This window comes from Carex rostrata, chromosome 18 (genome assembly GCF_964058835.1).
Source record: "Carex rostrata chromosome 18, lpCarRost1.2, whole genome shotgun sequence".
In the NCBI taxonomy this organism is placed as follows: domain Eukaryota; kingdom Viridiplantae; phylum Streptophyta; class Magnoliopsida; order Poales; family Cyperaceae; genus Carex; species Carex rostrata.
Window position 1 is genome coordinate 8,922,466 of NC_135935.1, and position 22,835 is coordinate 8,945,300.

The 22,835-nt window shown below is 31.9% G+C and overlaps 1 protein-coding gene across 1 annotated transcript; it reads left to right on the forward strand.

The window, feature by feature from the left end:
• The first annotated feature begins 5,211 nt into the window (after nt 1–5,211).
• On the forward strand, nt 5,212–8,251 carry LOC144569579 (transcription factor bHLH78-like). The gene is made up of 8 exons (XM_078320018.1): nt 5,212–5,814; nt 6,068–6,310; nt 6,518–6,583; nt 6,833–6,901; nt 7,014–7,088; nt 7,200–7,364; nt 7,542–7,614; nt 7,840–8,251. Exons 1-8 carry the CDS (start codon nt 5,365–5,367, stop codon nt 7,875–7,877), a joined length of 1,179 nt encoding a protein of 392 aa, XP_078176144.1. The 5' UTR covers nt 5,212–5,364; the 3' UTR covers nt 7,878–8,251.
• The last annotated feature ends 14,584 nt before the right edge of the window (nt 8,252–22,835 follow it).

The window sequence follows — 22,835 nt, forward strand, 5'->3', positions numbered from 1 at the left end:
ATTTTAAAATGTATTTACTATTTATTGTGTGCGTTTGATTATTCAAGCAAATTGTATATGTTGACAATAATAAAATAATCCAATTATTCTCTAAAAAAATGAAGTTGACATCATTGATGCATTCTAACCATATTTTCTTATGTATGTTTGAATAAAATAAATTACTAAGAATCAAGGTCAAGTCCTTAATTAGTGTTATTTTTAGACTTGTGATATCAAACTGACAAATCAAGTCAAAGTTATAAAAAGTTACGACATCACTCATAAATATATCAAATGTCTTATTTTTTGGCATACACCCTAAACAAGAAACTAAAACTCCACAAAATTATTTAAATGAAAATATTAAGATCTCTAAAAAGAAAGAGTGGACGGGGCGGTTAGGTCTTCAGAGTGGACCGCCCCTATAGGGGGCGGTTGGGGGCAATTTCAACAATCTCTTACGTGTATTATATGTGAAATCTTATAATTGTGTATTGTTTAATAATTGTAGCGATTGTTTTTGTCATGATCGAAATGTGTTCTTAAACATTTTTGTCCATCAATTATATTGATATAGGATCAAAACAGCTTTTGAACCATTTATTCGTAACTTAGCTAACAATAATAACATATATTGATATAATTGAATGACATAAATCATGATGTGAATGTATAGTATGAAAATTTCACATTATATGATCATAACATGCTTATTTTCAATTGGTTCACCCTTAAGTGAGATCAACCTAATTCAAAATGTAAATAAACTAAAACTTTATTTCTAAAAAAAATATCTTTAAAATTGTAAAATTATGAAAATTCTTAAAAAAAACCCTGAAATTATGTAATTGACATGACACCGCAAACAATAAGATTGTAAAAACTTTCGGGCAACAATTCCTTAATATGCAGCTGTAGTCACAGAGTTTGTACCAATATACTCAATATTAACAAACTATTTGTGTCTAATCGAACACAGATTAAATTAAAATTCAATGTGTTACGTATTAAATTAAAATTCAATGTGTTACGTATTAAATTAAAATTCAATGTGTTACGTATTAAATTAAAATTCAATTTGTAACATTAAATACGTGCATTGCACTGTTTAAACATGCCAAATTACATCACGATACTTATTTTGAAGAGACGGGATAGATCTTTCTACAACGTGCACCGACGCACTGTGTTGCATGCATGCTAAGTATATAATGACATGCAATCTCACATTCTCACTATAATATATAAGAGGAGGGTTCAAATGCACCCAAATTTTTATGCACCCAAATGCACCCTATCTTTAAAATATTTTTTCTCCGTTTTCAAAGTTCGAATAGTCAATCCGAACCGTTAGATGCGATCTATATATTAAGATGTGCTTGGAGACCAAATTTTACATTTTTTGAATTTTTTTTACTATTTATTAAGCCACTTTGAAAATCGCTGATTTTACATTTTCTGGACCATTGGATCAACGATTTTTCAAAGTGGCTTAATATATAGTAAAAAAATTCCAAAAAAATGTAAAATTTGGTCTCCAAGAACATCTTAATATATAGATCGTATCTAATGGTTCGGATTGACTATTCGGACTTTGAAAATGGAGAAAAAGGATAGGGTGCATTTGGGTGTACAAAAATTTGGGTGCATTTGAACCCTCCTCAATATATAATATATAACTATGAAAAACGAACTTTCACCTTTCAGGAATGATTTTTTTTTTTTTTGGCAAGTTTTAAATATATATTGACAACTTCCATAACCAATGCACACATTTTTCTAATTTCAAAAATAAAAAAAATAATTGTTTTTCTTAAGTATAATTAATAGATGAAACAATATCAATAATTCGGTCTCACTGGACTAATGAGATCGAGCCGCTGGTTGCTCCTACTATTATTTATCACACGAATAACAACACAACGTGAAAATTAATGATACTAAATAATTGATTTGGTATCATTAGTCTCTTCCAATGAGAGTTTGAGTGAAAGAAAGAAAATGAAGAAGAGAAGAAGACATGTGAATTTCAGTCCGTAGTGTGACTGAATTAATAGTTCAGTCTCAATTATTTTTCAATTTTTTGTAATCATGACACATTACAACTATCAAAAACTACTAAAATCGAACTATTACTTGAGCCTCATAAACCTGTCCTTGATAAAACCAGTACGCTACTATCTATTTATCGATGAAAAAAACAAATCAATTACTTTTCCGATAAAGTTTTTGTTTTTGTTTCTAAAAATAAAAAAATTGATCGAGGCATGCATTATGAATTCAAATCAACCGAAATTTCTATTTCAGGGTCATTGCAATTCTAAACTCTCCCTATCTCTCTCCTCTCTCAATGATGAGAGAGGAAAGAGATAGGAAGAGTTTGAAATTGCAGGGACCTGAAATTCCCAAGAGAATTTCATCAGATTCGGTTCCATGCATTATGCATAGCACTTTGCCTTCCGGTAATTGGATGAAGAAAATCGAAGTTACCAGATAAAATAAAATATCAACATTGGGAAAAGACACCGCCCACTATTTATTTGTATAAACTGTTGGCTACACCGAATAGGATCCTGGCTTTTGAGCAGAACAAATATTATTATCTCATAACTTCTACAATTACTTCGGCAAATTACTATGCAATTATTTCCAACTCTTCTTTTTCTTTTCTTTTTTTTATGTTAAGAAGATGAATCGAAATATTAGAATTTGATCCATTTTTGCAAAAGTGTACTTATTATTTATTTATTCTTTCAATTATGTTGGTAGTTAAAAAAAATTATATTTAGTAGATATAAAATTGGAGCAAGAGGATTCTAGAGTGGCAGTGTGGCACCCCCAAGAGAAAAGTATAAAAAAGATAATTGATTCCCAAATCCCAAAGCATTCCCTAATATAAAAGTAGATATAAAATAATATAAAAGTAGAGTAACAAAAAAAATATATAAAAGTAGATATAAAATAAAAGTAGAGTAACAAAAACCATTTAAGACTGTTTTGTCCCCATCTACTATTTTAATCATTGATAAATCCCAACTTGAAGACAAAATCAACCCACTTTTGGGGACCAGCACATAATCAGAAAACAAAAACAATAAAAAAAAACAGTACTGACAGTAAAATTTATTTTACCAGATACAGTATTTATATCTCCATTAACATTTGCTTATTTATGCACTCCAACTCCAACTGAGATAATCCTACATGTACAAGGCACCAAGCAAAAAATCTTCAGAAATTAATTTTATTTAGGAAATTTGATATTATGGAATACGTAAGAAAGCTTGTTTATTGCCTCCAAAGTAACGGTTTGTGCCAGGCTCGTTCAAAATATCTAGAATAATTATTTTCTTATATAAAAGAGCTTATGCTATTTCATATATCTATATTTTTTTTTTCATGTCTTTTGAGGATAATTGAAATATCGTTTCTCCTTTCATAAATAAGACCTATACCTATCTATGCTATATTTATGGTCATCTCGGACTATTTTTTTTTTTTTTTCAGTTTTCACTGTTACACAGTAGTTTATAACAGTAAATAAGACCAAATTTTATATTTTCACTGTTACATAAATAAGACCAAATTTTATATTTTTTGAATTTTTTTTACTATTTATTAAGTATTTTTGAAAATTACTGTTTTGATATGAACAGTAAAACAGTAAAAATTTCTGGATCATTGGATCAGTAATTTTCAAAAATACTTAATAAAAAGTAAAAAAATTTCAAAAAATATAAAATTTGGTCTCCAAGCACATTTCAATATGGAGAACAAGATGAATGGTTCGGATCGGTTGTTTGAATTTTCAAAATGGCTAAAATGAGCCATGGCTCATTTTAGCCCAACTCATATATATAAATATATATAGATATATATATATACCTTAATATTTTTTTATTTGATATTTATATGACCTTAATATTTTATTGTGAAAACTAAAATGGGCAGCGCTAAAATCTTACAGGTGGCCATATTTACTTTTTCACTTTTTTTTTTTGAAATAGGAGAAAAATCAATAACTTGGAAAATTCTGGACCGTCTAAAAGACTAAAACACTGTTCTACTTATTATAAGAATATTAAGAAAATACAAAAAGCCAACGGACTCAATACAGGAATTGAATATGAAAAAAATTACATTGAGCGGTGTAGAACTAATTTTAAATCTCAACAATTAGAACTAGAGGTGAAATAAGTTAATTCATTTGAAAATTTGAAGTAATTTTATTCGGATTAAATATATCTTACTTTATCTTACTTTTTTTTTAATTTTATTTTTATCTGATTGTGAAGTCATGTTAATGAGAATTGAATTGTTTATTTTATCTTATTCTTCATATTTTACATCTTATTTGATAGTATAAATGATAAATTATTATTTAAATTGATTCATCTAGAAGAGTAAGATGTTGAAAATTATCTATGAAAAATGGACCCCACTACAAATAGAGTAATCCACTTGAAGATGTAAAATATTTTTTTTTTCAAATTAACTCATTTTGTAACTTCTATTTTTTTATTTTTGTTTTTTTAACGGTTTAAGCGTGGAATACAAAATGCTATTCTATCTCTTATTTCACAATCAAATATGATTACGTGATAAAATTGAAGTTGTAGATAAATTATGTATAACACCGCAGCCGCAGTCACCGATATTTATCCACATTTTATGGCTGAAAAAACTGAGATGGGACAGGATATCCATGAAGTCATCAAACTAAAACGAGATAACTTATCAATAACAAAATAAAATAATAAAAAAACAATAATGTCATTCTATTGCTCAAGCGGCCAGGGGACAAACAGCCCCTATTTGGCTCAACCCGTATCCTCTCAGGTATTGCAGAGGATACCATTACATTACTTTACGGTTTGGGATTGCAGTATTTTTTGGCTTTGAGATTCGTGCCAAGTTAAAGAGAACGGTCCAGATCTAGTAATCGTAAAAGATTCCCTCATCAGGTATTGGAGAGGATATGAATTCGTATTTTGACTATCATGGCATGGCCGCCTGGCAGTCTGGCACCTCTCAGACCAAATCGCTCCTTATTCCAAATTCTCAACTTAATCTAAGTACTTAATACATTAAAATATTAGATCTGGCTCTTTTTTATTTCTCCAGTTTAAAAGGTCAAACATATCTCTGCTGTTGCCTGTTAAGTGTTAACCACTTCTTCATCACCTCCCCCCCCCCCCCCCCTCTCTCTCTCTCTCTCTCTCTCTCTCTTTTAAAAGCCCCGCGTTCTCTTCTTTTACACTACCCTTTCCTCTCTCTCTCTCTCTCTCTCCCTCCATCTTTCTCCTCTCAGATTCCTATTCTGGGTCTCTAGTTTCTTACAAAAAGATTCAATCTTTGGTGGCAATTTCCCAAATTTGAGAGATGAACAACCCTGTAGACCAGCAATGCTTCCTGGACTTGAATTGGGACGGGTCAATTGACCCGGCATTGGGCTCAATTGGGGAAATCTCCTCTTTTCACTCTCTCTACACTCCCAATCTCTCCACAAATGGCAACATTCCCGTTCCTCAAGCCCTAATTCCTACCTCTTGCTTCGACCAATTTTGCAACGACTCTGGTTTTGTTGACAGAGCTGTCAGGTTCTCAAGCTTTGATGGCCAGAATTATAATGGGTTCTGTGACAACATTGGCTTAATGGGATTGCCTGGAGGTGGTGCTTGTGTCAATTTGGTGAATAAAGGACAGATTGGGCAGCAACCGGCAGTTAGTGATAACGGGTTCGGGTCAACAGTTTCAGATCCGTCGGCCTCGGTGGGAACTTCAAAGAAGAGGAAATGCACTCCAAAAGGAAAAGGGAAAGATAATTCAAAGGTGAATAAATGGACACTTGTACCCAATAATTGGACCGGTATAACACTGTATACAAACACAATTTTGCTGGTGTACCAGTCAGTGCAGGGCTGTACTATATCAGTATTTTCTTTAGTAACAGATGTTACTTTTTACTAGAAACAGTCAGACCTTGTGCTAAACTTTCTAAAATTATCAATGGTTAACATGTTGCCACTACTTCAAGGGGGCATGGTCATAATGATAATTTGAAATAAATTTTCTAATTCTGCAGGAAGGAGATGAAGAAGGAAAAAATGCTACTACTAAGAGATACAAGGGAACAGATCAAACCCACCAAGTTGAAAATACTGTGATGCCAAAAGTAGAGTGTGGCGAAACCACTAATGAGGATAGTGATAAGAAAAATGACAAAAAAGAAAATACCAAATCTAAGTCGGTTGAACCACCTAAGGATTACATACATGTGAGAGCAAGGAGAGGTCAAGCAACTGACAGCCATAGCCTTGCCGAGAGGGTAAATTTCTCGTGTTACTTAATATAATAATAACTATTAGTAGTACAAATGTACAATACTTTAGAAGCACTGAAATTTTATTATAATTGTTAAAATTTGTACTGCTGCTATGACCACCACCAAACCTACTGACTTTTTTTATAATTTTGATCTTAAATATTATTTTATTTGTTGTGCTTATTAGTTTGTTTGTTTTTCTGATGTTAGGTTAGGAGAGAAAAGATTAGTCAGAGGATGAAGTTACTGCAAGATCTGGTTCCAGGTTGTAACAAGGTATATTTACATAATAACCTTCAAGCAAGAATATTTAAAGTAATACAAATGGAGGTAATAAGAAGGACAAAAGCTAATATTTAGTGCTCTAATCTGAAACTTTTGGCCAAGTTTACATGACAATGAACTTAACAAAACATATCCCCTTTGTACACCTATTGATAAGTGCCTAGCCAATCTAACATATTAACTTCAGAAACTTAGAACCTTCAAATCTTGTTTATCTAATAATTTAATTCTTGTACGCAGGTGACTGGAAAAGCAGTGATGCTTGATGAGATAATAAACTATGTCCAATCCCTACAACGCCAAGTTGAGGTACCAGACTAGAAATATTTCTCTAACATTTTGACATACCTTTTATTCTTCAATTATATCTTTAATTGTAATAAAAAATTAACCCCCGACCCCCCTCCTTTCTCTCTCTCAGTTTCTTTCGATGAAGCTGGCAACAGTGAATCCACAATTAGACTTCAATACCTTACCATGTCTCCTACCAAAAGATGTAAGTAAACTGTAGAGTTAACTTTTTTAAAATAAATAGAAGAAAACTTCAGTAAACCTGACTGTTCTTCTTACCAACCCTTATTTTATTTATTCGTTCAAATGTTTTCAGGTTCATTCTAGTTGCAACCCAGTGTTTGATTCTGTATTTCCAGTGGAGACATCCGGTGCTGCTTTCTCTCTTATGAATCGTTCTTTGTGTGCTATTAGTACTGGTACGGAGGCCCATATGAGCAAGCATCATCTCAGCCTCGATGGAATCAATGATATTATACAGGTAAATATGGTCAATAAGTTGATAAAAGAACTGACAAACGACTTATACAGGAGGTTAAGTGATGTAGGTTTTATTTTTGGAGAAACTGAAAATGTTTACTGTTGTTTTATTGAGTTTGTAAATTTTCTAATATCAATATTTGACAGTATAGTTCTAAATTACTTGTCAATTTTTCAGCAAGCTAACTTGTGGGAGGCTAATCTACAAAATGTTCTTCAGGTTGAAACAGCCTCTTCTCAAAGTTTCCAAGGTACATAACCTACAGCAACACTCTTTATATCTTATGTTCTATTATTTCTTTTTAGAAACTACCCCAATTTTTAAAATGACCAACTTGCCCCTAACAAGTTACTCTCTATAATAAAAAAACATGGAAAAAGATTAGCACTCTTATTTTACAAGAACATTTTTCTTACCTTTATATTTTTCCTTGCTTTAGTTGTTACATACTAAACTAGATGTATTCTTTGTGCAGCTGAAATGCAAGAATCACACATGAAGACTGAGCTCTGAGTTAACTCGATTTTCTAGTAATGACGTCTTTGTATTATGTATATAACTATTTGGAGATCTGTATCGGCCTCAAGAGACTTTACTAATTTTAGTCTTTAGGTCTAGAAATACTAGGTAGCATTATTATAATAAGATATTTTTTTGTTGCCTTTGGATGGGCTAATATTCTTTGGATATTTCTCACATTATTTAATGTGAGAATTCAGATAGTTTAGCTATAAAATGTGGTAAATATATAGTAAAAACCACAATATGTGAGAGTAAAAATTATGTAGGACACAAAGGGTCATGAAACTATGATTCCTGTCTCTGCTGTTGATTGATATTATTGTCTGTAATGTAAAAACAATTTGAGATAATGTGGTTGAATATTATCTTTAATGTTGTTGTATTGTAGTTTAATGCAAGCAATGTGATGTATGACAATGACACCACTACTAGTTGTTGTTACTATTTATTTTGGTACTATTGTTACCATCAATTAGACAATGACATATATTGTTTCGGTCTAATGACTTGATTAATCTTGTGCTTATTTGTTGAAATGCATGAAATTATTAGAAGGTGGGTGATGAATATGATAATAACCCAACTTTTGGTGCCAGTAATTGATTACTTCTGATTTTATTAGTTTGATAAAGACAGGTTCGTAAATATCTGTTCATTGGAGTGTAATGCATTATGAAAACTACATGTAGAAGGTTATGATCATTATGTAGGGTGTTGAGATTAAGACAGTGATGATTGTTAGTTAGTACAATTGATTGATTATATTATGGATTTGATAATGACATCGTTTGCCTCATTATGTTCAACTTGTTTTGCGGGATCTTTCGGCATAGCTGGATAATCCTGGGAACCATTTTGTGACAAGAACATTGACTGGACATTTTACCTACAACACAAACAGTCTTTCAAGATCAAAATGTCTTTTTCTCATGCATGTTACTGCCTCATAATTCTATTCTACATGTTTGTTGCCTAGTTGGTTTCAAATATTCTTAGTAAATCAGTAAAACTTACATTTTTTACCTATATACGAGATAAATCAGTAAACATTAGCAGTCAAGGTCCAATATTTTTATGCTAATCAGTGTTGTAAAAAATGGCCCATTAGGCCGATTAATTAGTCGTTGGCAGCGACCAAACCGTCACAGATTTTTCCAACTAATCGGCTAAATATTATCGATTAATCGCTTGGCGGTACCCTGTCCTTCCGACGAACGCATACCGTTATTTACAACACTAGTGCTAATTTTAGTGTTAACTTGGTAAACTAAAAAGTATGGTTTATTTAGTGAAAAATAAAATAGTATAGAGTGACTTTTTATTTTATTTTTTTAATATTTAACATGCTAAGTTTCATTTGAAACTAGTTTTAGGGCAATAGCACCGTTAGCTATTTTTGTATAAATAAAATGTAATTATTACATTTTATGTCAATTTCGATAAAAAGGAAAATATCAAAAAAATAAATTCCTCTTTGACAATGTCTAATGCAAATTAAAACTTTAGACAGAAGATTAAGAATGTGTGTTAACTTACCAGTGTATGGTACCTAAAATTAGTACATCATTTCATTTCTGTAATATTTCTCTGAGTTTCTCAAATAATTGCACTCTTCACTTTAAAGGGAAGATCTGAAAGCAAGAAAAAAGGCAAAGGATGAACACCACAAGTTGTGGGGGTGTCTATTAGATGATTCCTTGTAATGCAAGGGAGAATTATTGGCCATGGTTGGCTGTTAGGCAAAAGCCTATTAGGCACTGACACATTTAGTTCAAATGGGAAGGGTCGGTATAGCAAAGCTATTTGCAACCAACCAAACCCCAATCAGTGCTTGTGTTGGTTCCACTTGACACTCAAATTTATTTCACCTGTTCCAGAGAAAAAGGTTCTTACAATTTACTGGAGACCAATCTAGACAATGTTGGGTTCATTAAACAGTACAATTCTCTACCTAATATTAAATGCATGACATCCATTAATTAGTTGGATACCTTATGCGCAAGGACAAATAATAAATAGTGCATGATCTTCCATGTTGCAAACCAAACAGGGGCTCTATGTCCTTGGTTACACAACTTGTTCAATGTTACAGAATAAAAATAATATATTTGTAAAATTGTAAATGGAATGGGGTCAATTGCCTTTTAATTTTTTTTTTATATATTTATGAATGATTTTCTATATAATTTAGAGTAAAATGTCATAGATACTACAAAATTGATATTTATTCTCAGCATACAATATTATATGATTGATTTACAATGTGTGTTTGATCCTCATAATTTCAGAAGTCTGACTGCGGGTGGTTTTATTGTGAGACTCAAGCACAATTTTTATGTACCAATGCGGATTTTGATGCAAAGAATGATCAAAATTAAGTGTGATTCTAGTATAAATTCAAGATTATACGGAATTCACGAAAATAGAACGGATTAATTATTATAAATCATTTTTTTAAGTGTGATTTCTAAATCAACTCAACATTTTTCAGAGTAGATTTGACACCATTGACATACCTTGCATTACTTATATGTGAACCATGTATATTTTTTCGATTAAAGTGTGAATCTCGTAGAAATCCATATTTATTATTCAAACTTTTGATCATTTGGTGCATCAATATTTGTGTTGATGCATCAAAATTTATTAATGTATCGAAATTACAAATATTGATGCATCAAAATTTATTAATGTATCGAAATTCATGTTGTGTAATAGAAAACGCTAATAATTGTTAGCAAGCCCCAATCTTTTTGGGTTTTTGGTATCACTATTTGGCAACCCAACAAAACAACAACAAAACAATAATACTGTCTAAGATCGATTAATCTTATCTTGTTGTTTTTAAATTGGAGGTCAAACCATCTAACTATTTAATAGATATAAAAATTATTTCATTTGAGTTTTAAATATGCGATCTTTCACACGAAGAACATTGTCTTTGTCAGTAAATAAAAAAAAATTGATTCTCAATCTTACCTATTGTTGTCCTCGCTATTATTTCAACTTTTGTTCTAATATAAATAATCTATCTTTCTCAATAAACACATTTTTTTTGTGACTACATTTTTTTGTGTGTCAACTTTTGTACTCGGAAGCGGCTAATAATTCACTCTGAATCATATTTACAGATTATTTTTTTTTCGGCATTTCCTGAAATTTTTGGATCATGAAATTTAGGATAGACTTGCTTCACGATTTGGAAAACAAACATACTTACATTTCGTAAAAGACAAAAGAGCGGTTAATTGATTGTAGCACATTTAATTGGCAACTGCCACACCTAAAATTATGACGTATCCAAGTACGATAGAGATACGTTCACGAAACTTCTTGACACGGCCAATACATTGGGTGACACGGTCAAACATCAGACACATTCCGGACACGCAATTGATCCGCATTTGACACGTCACACAAGATCCGTCGTAGCTTCATATGAGTTGGGAGTTGGGACAGTATCCCCGGCCATTTTTATTAATATCCCTAACAAAAATCAAAATTTTAAAAATGCTCCTGCGTGCAATTTTTTTTTATTCCTGCCCTGACCGCCTGGGCCTCGGGCGGCCCAAAAACACAGTGAGGCGCCAGCCCCTGGGGCGCCCCATGGTGTTTTATTTTTATTTTTTTATTTTTTTTATAGAGATCTTAGTATTTTGATTTGAATAATTTTGTGAAAAAAAAGTTTTCTTATTTAGAGTGTATGCCAAAAAATAAAATATTTGATATATTTACGAAGTGATGTCGTAAATTTTTATAACTTTAATTTTTTTTTTATGTTTATTTTTTTGATGAACTTTGATTTTATTTGTTAGTTGGATATCACAAGTCTAAATATAACACTAATTAAGGACTTGGCCTTTATTATGGTTTTTATAATATATGTATAATATATACATATACACATATAAATGTACATATACATACACATACACATACACTTGTTATTCGATATAATTTCTTAGTTTGAACTATGTGAACTGATTAACTTGTTTATTTTGCTTGTGCGAACTGATTTATTTGGTTTGAACTATGTGATGAACTTTAATTGCGCTTTTGATTGTACTGTTGAACTTTAATTCCTTATGCGAACTTGTTATTTCACAGGCGGTCTGCTGGGAGTGTGGGTCGCAAATAAAAATTACGGTTTCAATATAATTTCTTAGTTTCAATGTAATTACTTGAAGTGTATTGTTACGTTTTTAATTATATTGTTGAACTTTAATTGTATTGTTGAACTTTAATTGTATTATTAAACTGTGTTATAATAAAGAAATGTAAAGTGCAAACAACATAATACCAACATGAATATAAAATAAAAAAACATAATGTCAACATAATGCGCGCCAACATAATCAGAAACGTATACTACAGTCAGAAATATATCACAATAAACAAAAACTCTACAATCATCCTCTTCGTTTCCTTCCGGATGGAGACAACCTAGGAGCCGCTATGCCTTTGCCATGCCTGTGCGGCTGCACACGCCTCTGTGGGCTCACATCTCCAAACACCTCCTCTCCCATATCCTCCCCCTCCTCTCCCATATCCTCATCCTCGTCCCCCGTATACATGTGTTGCGTACCTGTACTGGCTGCCCATGATATGCTTAGTACCATAGACTCACTCTATTAATTAATATAATTAATATAAAAATCACTATTTTTGCATGGTCCACAATTTTGATATACATGCAATTCTTTGAAATTTTAAACCGCACAAAATATTTGCAGACCTAAATTTTAAAATTAAAAAAAAATGAGATATACATGCAATTTACTTACAATAAAAAAATATATATGTCATCTTTAAACAAATATTGATATACTTCAAAATAATTAGTTTTAGTTCAAATTATTTTGTATTGATATATACATGTTTTTCATGAACTATCACAAAAATAATTTTCAAAAAATAAATATGCATATTTTTAAATCATAAACCCTAAACCCTAAACCCTAAATTCTTAAACAGTTCAACTATTTGAACCATAAATTCTAATCATAAATTGAACCGTAAACCCTAAAATTTTAAGTAATTCACAAACATAAACCGTAAATTTAACTATAAACCCTAAATTTTAAAAAAATTCACAATTCACAACTATAAACCCTAAATTAAACCATATGACATTCAAGCAATTTTACCATAAATCATAATCCTAAATTCGAGCAATTGAACCAATTCAAGCATCCAATTCAAGCAATCAAGCAATTTAACCATCTAATTCAACCATCCAATTCAAGCATGTCATTGCCACAATTCAATCATCCAATCCAACCAATTCGACCAATTCAATCAATTCAACTAATTACTCACATTTAACCCTAAAGATCGAATCGAATCAAACCGAATCACATTACACCATTTAATCACATTTAACCCAATTCCTAAACCCTAATCGAATCAAAAAAGGAGAACTCACTTGTTCGATCGAGAGAGAAGCGAATCGAGGCGCGAGGCAGTGACGAGCGTGGTGCGAGGCAGAGAGGGGTCGGCCGGCAGGGCTTCCTTCTTCTTTTTTTCTCTTCTTTTTTCTGGTTTTTTCGCGTGGGATGAAGGCAGAGAGGAGGGGGAAGAAGGGTGCTCACGGGTGTATAAACCTGGGCAGTGGGGCGCCTGTCCCTGGGGCGCTTCATATGGCATATGGGGCGCCAGTCCCTGTGGCGCCTCACTTGTGGTATGGGCCGCCCGCCCCTGTGGTGCCTCGTTTGGTATTTTGGGCTGCCCGAAGCCCAGGCGGTCAGGGCATGTTTAAAAAAAAATTGGGGGCAGGGACATTTGTAAAATTTTGATTTGTTTTAGGAATATTAATAAAAATGCCCGCAGTATCCCTCGCTTCAGAAGTAAAAGTAATAAATGAATGCGCAATGTAAGAATTCAGCCAGTAAAAATTGAAAAAAAAATTCAAATATTTCGTTGTACCTTAATCATATCAAACACACTTTTCCATCATACATATTATGTATAAATAAATTGTCTGATCAAAATAAATGAATAAAGAAGCTTGATCAATGATCAAATTAACGATTGAGAACATAAATAATATAAATATTATGTATTTATTTATAAATTATAACTTGTTGGGTCCCTTGTCTCAAATCTCAAGATACCTAATAACCTAAACCTATCTTGTCTAACATGATTTTTTTTGTTGAAGTGCATGCATTAACTTGGCATGCACGCTGTCATGCAAGTTCTTATTCAAATGCCCAAACAGTAGAATCAGAACCAAGGGCTTTGTTTCTTTTGCTAAAATTGTAGTTAGGTTAAATGTCACTTTTGAAAAATGTTTGCTCCCACCTCCATTTGCCTATTTAAATTTGAAATTTAATGCCCTCTTCATTCCTAATAAGTAATAACAAACCCAAAACCTCATTTTGTTTGGTAACAATGCATGATCTTCATTGCCATTATTCCATTAATAATATTTTCACAGGTGATTTCTCCTAACAAGAAGTATAACCTTTTAACTAAGATATATTTTTTTTTTTATTCTCCAATGGTGTCATTAATTAATTATTTTGCTACAAAACTAACCTCAATACTTTATCAGATTTATTCAAATTTCTATTTTACATTATAGGATACAATAACATTACGTGAAACCAAAATACATCTAATTATAATTACTAGAAATAAATTATAAATAAAATGAAAACTGCAGATTCTTCTCGAGTTAGGCATTGTTAAAATATTTGTATTTTAGTGAGAAATTAGGCCTTGTAGAAATATTTGTATTTTTGTTGAACTTTAGATTGTTCAATTTTTATTTATTTTTTTATGTTGGAACGGGCGGTTCAAGCTGTTCAATTTGATTTATATTTCGAAGTTCATATTAAAAAAAGTTCTACTTCTTTTAGAATTTTGGTTCTATTTGATTTGATAGCCTGGAAACTAACCCATCATTTATGTAACTTATATAATGAATTAGCATATTTAGAAAAACATCCAGTAATTAATTGATCGGAGACAGAAGTTTATCACGAGGGATTTGGAATTGAGGAGGGTTCAAATGCCTCCATTTTTTGTGTGTCCATCATGCTTCCATTTTTAAAAACTTTAATAATTCAAAATTTAAATCTTAAAATTCAAAATAAAACTGTTAGATATGAACTACATCATTTTATCTATGCACGTGTAAAAAATTATGGCATTTCAATTTTGTTTTGGTTGTCATCTTGAGCTTGTAAGAATATATATTATTGTGGATAATTTCTAGACGTTGATTTTTTAACTTATTGATTCACATAAAAACAAAATAAAAATGCGATAATTTTTTATGAGCACATAGAGAAAATAACATATAGATCACATCTAACGGTTTTATTTTGACGTTTAAGTTTTAAACTTTGAGTTATTTAAGTTTTTTAAAAATGAAGGCATGATGGAGGCACAATAAATGGAGGTATTTGAACCCTCCTCTTTGGAATTTGACAACAAATATAAATTCATATAAGAACAAGGACGAAGTCAGATTTTCAAGATATGTAGATCAAATTTAAATAGAGATTAATTATATAAAATTTTCATATTATGAATTTGGATCAATTTTAATAGCATTTAACTTTAGACTATATAAAAAATTATATATGTATTAAGGGTTTAGTAAATTCAAACTTTGGTGAACAACATTTGAAAAGCTAAGGAACACTAAAAGTCAACAAAATGATGACCATTATTTCTTTGAACAGCCAAAAGGAACGAAATTTGAATTTACATTATTGCATGGGACCTCAGTATGTATTATTGATTGTTAGTGTCCAAACAAAATTAGTTTAATTTAAACTGTAGTTCAAATGTGGAGTCCCGTGTGCACTTCATGACATTAGATTTTGTCTTATTAAACGAACATCTGATCTGAAATTTTGTACGCATGAACTATTTATTGATCCTGATAATATACTATTTAGCACAATTAGCGGCCATAATTTGACAGATCTAGTCACGGACCAATTACGTATCCCTCTCCACTAGTAGTGATTTGTACTTTTGGAAATAATAGATATTATATATGTTCCTATTTAATATTTATATTAGCAGCAATTAATTACAGATAGAATTAGTATTTTGTCAGTGCTTAATTTATTACGATTAATTCAAAATTCAAACAGAAAAATACAGAAGCAAATAAGATCAAATATTTTCATCTTTATAATGTTTGTCTTTTATAATTATTCTTTATTCAACAATGAAATAGAACTATTTTGTCTTTATCTCTCCATTAAATAGAAAGGTAATCAATATTTAGTGAGAATATATGTTAATTTTACTTTTTTATTTTGTTGTAATCAATAACATAAAAATATATATATATGTTATCAATTAACTGCTTTGATGGCAACATTCAGATGAAGAAAATTAGTGTAGGAGTGTTCAAAAGAACTAAATACAAAGTTCAACACAATAAATGTTTATCTTAACCATTTAAAATTCAAAATTGCAGGATTTTTTTATCTTAACCATTTAAAATTCAACGAATTAAATCACAATCGTTAACAGTTCATGACATCTACATACTTAATATAAGAGGATAGATAATAGTAATCAGTGGCGGACCTACTATACAATAATGGGGTTAATTGACCCTATTTTTTTTTTTTTTTCAAAAACTAGTACTAAAAATATACTTCTCTTATATAAATTATAGTAAAATGCTAGGGGTACAAGAACTTGACCCCATATTTTTTGTGTGAAATTATGTACTATTGAGCCCATTCTTTAAAAAAAAAATGATTTGTGTATAATTTGAAGAATTTCTAGCATTTAAGAACATTTTTTAGTAAAAAAAAAAAAAACAATCAAAAACTCATATGTGACACTTCTTATTTTATATTATCTCTTCTCACTCACCAATCTTATTCAATTTTTTTTTTGACCCCCATTGCATGATTTCCTGGCTCCGCTCCTGGTAGTAATAATTATATTGCAACATACATTTCAGATTTGAAGAATCATGACAACTATTCAGCTATAAATATTCCGAATTAGAGATTATGTGAAGAAGAATGACTAATATATATTTAGAATCGAGAACAAACTTATGATTTAGTGGCAAACAATGATTTTCTCTGCGTGAGAGGTTGCATATCCGAAATTCAGCTGGAAATTCTTTGTGAAAATTAAAGATGTTGGATGACTTGATTCTCAATTACTAATTCAAAAAAATATATTTACGACCATAAATCGATTTTCATGAAATTCGAAAGGAGCTGAAATGACTGTGTATTATAGCTCACATGAGTAATTAATAATATCAGAAGATTTGAATGCTATTAATTATATTCTTATGCCTCCGGTATAAATCTATTTTTAAAATTTAATAATTTTAAAATTTTAAAATTAAAATTCAATATCAAAATATATTGTCAAGTGTTATATTATTTTTTCAGTGCACATATTAAAATTTACAACACCTCGAATTTATTTGATTGGCATCAAGAGCTTTAACAAATATATTGTTGTGGACAAATTTTGTAAATTGATTTTGAAACCTTTAGATGATTCTGAATATTTTATTGAAATCTTTCTGTTCAGTTCTATTTGAAAAAAAATCCCGTTTTGTAGTACGCTCAAATAATATCTTAATTTACATAAACATTATTCTTAAGAATGTACGTTACAACTATCTTATTTTATTTTATTAATTTCATTATAGATTGGATAATTTAGATAGATTCTTATAACACTTATAAAAATAAATGTTGTTTTGAAAAAGTAATTTTATTGAAAATTGATAAAAATAATAATATTTCTTTTAGGAGTTGGCTACGGTGCTACACATAGCATAGAGGTCTCCGTGCAACGGTTCAATATTTGAGTTTTCAAAATTCTAACGGTGGATCCGAACCGTTTAACATGATCTCTAATTTTCAGATCAAGTGATTTTCTACCTATCTAAAAAAATTGTAAAAAAAAAAATCTAAAAAATGTAAAATTTGGTTTGCAAGTACATATTCATATGGAGATCATGTTGAACGGTTCGGATCGACCGTTAGAATTTTGAAAACTCAAATATTGAGCCGTTGCACGGAGGCCTCTATGTTACGTGTAACATATTAGCATTTTCCTTTTATATAATATAATCTTACAGTCTAGTACATTTTTGATGTAATTTTACACTTATGAAAATCTATATAATGAAAAAACAACATGATTAATTGCGTCAAAATTCCGACATAAAAGATACAACATATATTATTTAAATTAAAAGAGAGAATATGAGAAAATATAATCCTCCAATCATACTAAATAAGAAAAAAAATTTGTTCGAACAAAAATGTTGACCACATAAGATATTAAATAGTTGTGGATTAACCTCCGGTCTTTATTCAAAAAGATGTTAACCATATAGCATAAATAAAAATTTCACACTTCAATTCTCTTTAATTTATTTTTTAAAATAAATATTAGAGATCAAATCATCTAACTATTTAATTAATATTCATTAGACATTTTTTTATCTGAATTTTAAACATTCAACCTCCTACACAAAGGCATTACTTTTATCATTAAATCAAAAGTTGGTTTTCACTTCAATTCTATTTATGAATCATATGTTGGTGTATAGGCGCACCCTTAAACATGCCCTAAGACCATTCTATGCAGAAATAAAACTTAATCAAGGCAGCGGAATTACCTTGTTCCATCTTAAGCGTGTTGTTACTCGACACTCAATCGAGATCAAAGGCTTGAACACTTCTAGAGCCCTTCTTGAATACTTGAACTTTGAACTTGAAGCCTCGGGATCCTTCCAAAGCTTGCAGCAATGCCTATCGAGATTCTTCTCCGAATTTGTTTGAACAGAATCTCGTCTTTAGACTTAATGGAGCAGTATAAAGAGGCTAAACCTAATTTCAGAATTTAATATGAGAGAATTGATTGCTGCTGCCTTGGAGACCCAGCCCTTAAATACTCGTGAAAATGCTCTAATCAGCCAAGTCGGTTATGCTATAATTAGCCAAGTCCGTTCAGAATTTAGAATTCTATTTTGGCTTAAGAATAACCATAAATACTTCTAGAAGCATATTAGAAATAAACCAAATATGGCCATAATTTAATCTAGTCAATATTATTATTCTAATTTATCACGAGTCCATATTGTAATATTTCTAATCGGTCCATCAACAATTAGAAATAATTACCAGAATATTCTATACGTATTTCGGACCATATCCTAATTAAAATACGTACAATGCCCAATTAACGTTACAACGTTATTATGAATTTGATCACTTGTTTAGGTATTTATTTATGACAATATGAAACATATAATTATATAACACGTAGTCTAAATTATAATTGTAATTTAGACGTCTCTAAATTCCAACAATCTCCCCCTTGGACAAGTGTGACATTTCAATTATATGCTTTAAACTTAATTGCATGCAAAACTTTTCTGTCTTACTTATCGTATTTCTTGAACAATTTCGTCCATCAACTATATCAACAAAGAACCTAAGCGGTAGTCGTTACATTTGTATTAACTCGTAACTAAACTGACATAGATCACATTATTAATATAATTGAATGACATGAATCTAATATGGACGTATAGCATGAAAATTACACGCAAATGTGATCTTAGCGTGCCTATTTCCAACTAGGTTACCACAAAACTTAATACTGAAGTTGAGGTCAAAACTTAAACTTTAAACTTTAAAGAGAGAAATAATGAGAAGTAAACCTTACATAGAAAAACAAAATCAAACTCCCACATTTTTCCAACTAACCTAAATGCAAATGACACCCATATGAGCAATATGCTCTTGAAACTGCTTGGGTGACAAACCTTTAGTAAGCGAATCTGCTATCATGGAGTCTGTACCTATATGTTCTATACACAACTCATTATTTTGAACTCTCTCTTTTACAACCAGAAACTTAATGTCTATATACTTCGACTTGATAGAACTCTGGTTTTTATTTGCGTATAACACTGCCGAATTGTTGTCACATAACAATTTTAGTGGTCTCTGAATGGAGTCCACAACTCGCAGCCTTGTGACAAAATTCTTTAGCCATACACTATGATTGGATGCTTCGTAGCATGCAACGAACTCTGCTGCCATCGTAGAAGAGGCTATAAGAGACTGTTTAGCATTCTTCCATGAAACGGCGCCTCCTGTCATCATGAAGATGTATCTTAATGTCGATTTCATGCTATCTTGACACCCTCCAAAATTAGAATCGGTACATCCAATGACCTCAAGCTGATCTAATTTCTGATACGTGAGCTTGTAGTTCTTTGTTCTCTTTAGGTATTTAAACACTCACTTGGCTACCTTCCAGTGCCCTATACCTGAATTACTTAAATATCTCCCAATCATGCCAGTGATGAACGCAATATCCGAACGCATACATACTTGCGCATAGGGAAATTGTTTCATAACATTCTTTTCTAGATCACTTTGGGGACATTGTTTTGTTGGGGTTTCGGGGTGCTGTAACCAAAACCCATTTAGGCTTAAGGTGAGGAATGACTGTAGAACAAAAATTTATACGGCCAACTTAAGCTCAGGATTAAACGGGGTATGTCAGGAAACTTTCCAAGGCGGTCCACCTTCAGTATTCCTTTGGCATCAAAACCTAATTTAATCCTTTTATAGATCTACTCCATGATTGATTTCTAAAACTTTAATCTACTTACCAATTAAATAGATTAATATAACATATTTATACCTTGTTTCCAAATCACAGTTGGAATGCAGACCGAGCGAGTAGAGCCTCACCAGGGAAGGAATCGACTCGGAGTATCACACGTGTGATACCTCTATGGTTATCCACCAGGACTAACCGGAGAGCGGTTTATTTCTTCTGTCAGAAATACCGTAAACCGCGGAATTCTGCAAAAACACTATTCACAGGGAAAAGACGAAAACCCGTAAACACGAATTTTCGGTTGCTCAGTTTCATCAATATGCAAAACTGACATACCGCTAAATTCGGTAAAACACTATTCATCGATCCTGTAAATATACTCCACAACAACCCGCAAGATTATACGTCAACTACGTATAACTTTTTTTTCTCAACCGAAACACTATTTGGGAGAGAAACCGAGAAAGAGAGAAAATACCGATCCGTTTCGACACGAAATCGGTATGAGTGAATTAGCTATTTTCTCTCTACCCCTCCACCCCTATTTATAGTGTTTAGGGTCGGTTGCAAAAGACCAAAATGCCCTCCAAGTTCGGCCTATTTACAAGGTATGCCATTGACACTGTTCGCTTCTCAGAGTGTGCTTACAAAGTTTCAGGTACAACAAGTTGTACCAGTTTAAACCTTGAATTTACTCTCGTCTAAGGTTGCAAGTGCACAACCCTATCCGTGTAGTATATTAAGGTATCGATCCTCAGGGACGGTTTAATTCGATTCTAAATTTCTACAAATCCGAGTTAAGTACTAGAAGTGTGAAGGGTTTGGTTTGAATTCGTTTCAATTTCCTAATTTCGGGTGTCAATTCAATTAACAGTAAATGAAAGCAATTAAAAGTTTTGGTTTTGAACAATGATAAAAGGCGTTCCTAGGGTTTCAGGTTTCATCCCAAACTTTGCCTTCTCTGGACCTATCATGCGACTCGCATCATCTCTGATGCGACCCGTATGATGCGACTCGCATCATCTCTGATGCGGGTCGCATGGCCCTCGAGCAGAGCTGACATGTGTTCGTATCTAAGTTGATTTCTTGTGCGAGGCTTCAACCTGTGGCTCTCGCCTACTGGTATCTAACCTAAATTGATTGTCTGGTTAACTAGAAGTATCTACAACCTTTCGATAATAGAAATTTCACCTCTCGGCTACTATTGATCTTAGATCTACCTCAAATGCTCAATCACAATTACAAGATACATCAAGGGCAAATTACTAGAAGAGATGCTATAGACATCTAACAGTAGACAATCAAGAATCAATCAAGAAATCACAATCAAGCAAACAATGAATACTCAAACAACAATCACACAAGTTCAAACTTAGATCGAATCATCATGCAACTCAAAGACAAGGTTTAGAGACTACATCCTAACCCTAAGAACTAGAGATCTACTCAAGCATAGCAAAAGAAAGCATAAAAGAGAGATAGAATAGGCAGATCATAATGAAGCTCGAAGATCCAAGGTGGATTGGAGATGATCTTGAAATCTTCCCTTCTTCTCCTCTTCTTCAATCAAGCTCCAATCTCCTTCTTCTCTCTTGATCTCTGCTCTCTAAGTGTACTCGAATGTAAAGGGGGAAAAAGCTCCCCGAATTCTGGCATAGGAACTCCTTATATAGGCAACAGAGTTGACTTTGGGCTTGTCAGATTTAATTTGAACTGGGCGGCAACAGTTGATGCGACTCGCATCAGGTAGATGCGACTCGCATCAGATGGTCTTCAAGAGAGAGCAGTGAGGGTCGCATCGCAGGTCGCTTTGGGCTTGGATGCGACTCGCACCAGATGAATGCGACTCGCATCAGAGCTTCCTGAAGTCTGCCAATTGCCTGATTTTGCCCAATTTCGCCTGATTCCTGCAAAGTAAGAACCAAAACTTAGCAGTACCACATTCTATGGATATTCAATGTAAAAGGCACCCTTTGTTGGTTCAAAACATAGATTTTCGTATGGAAACAAGTCGAAATGATAGGTCTAATAATGTGATAACAAATTCCCCCAAGCTTAACCTTTGCTTGTCCTCAAGCAGAAATCTAAACATTGGTACCAATCTAAATTCTAAATGCGAGTTTCCTAAATGTAAGAATTTATATGATTTGTTTCAATTGGGAACTTTTTTTAAAAATCATGTTGGTATAACTTGGACTTTCCTATTTAACCTTGATTCTCCACACAAATCGACCAACCAAACTTCAAATTCTGAAATATTTGAATACTTGTAAAGCTGAGCACTTGAATCAATCAAGTTATCATTTATCTATTTAACTATTGTCCTCATTTGTGGAGATTTTCCCTTTT

Excerpts from the sequence above, each read along its gene's own strand:
- LOC144569579 (XM_078320018.1), top strand. The coding sequence starts at position 5,365 with ATGAACAACCCTGTAGACCAGCAATGCTTCCTGGACTTGAATTGGGAC. Across the intron at positions 6,584-6,832 it reads TGGTTCCAGGTTGTAACAAG|GTGACTGGAAAAGCAGTGAT; the intron begins GTATATTTACAT and ends TCTTGTACGCAG. Across the intron at positions 6,902-7,013 it reads CCCTACAACGCCAAGTTGAG|TTTCTTTCGATGAAGCTGGC; the intron begins GTACCAGACTAG and ends TCTCTCTCTCAG.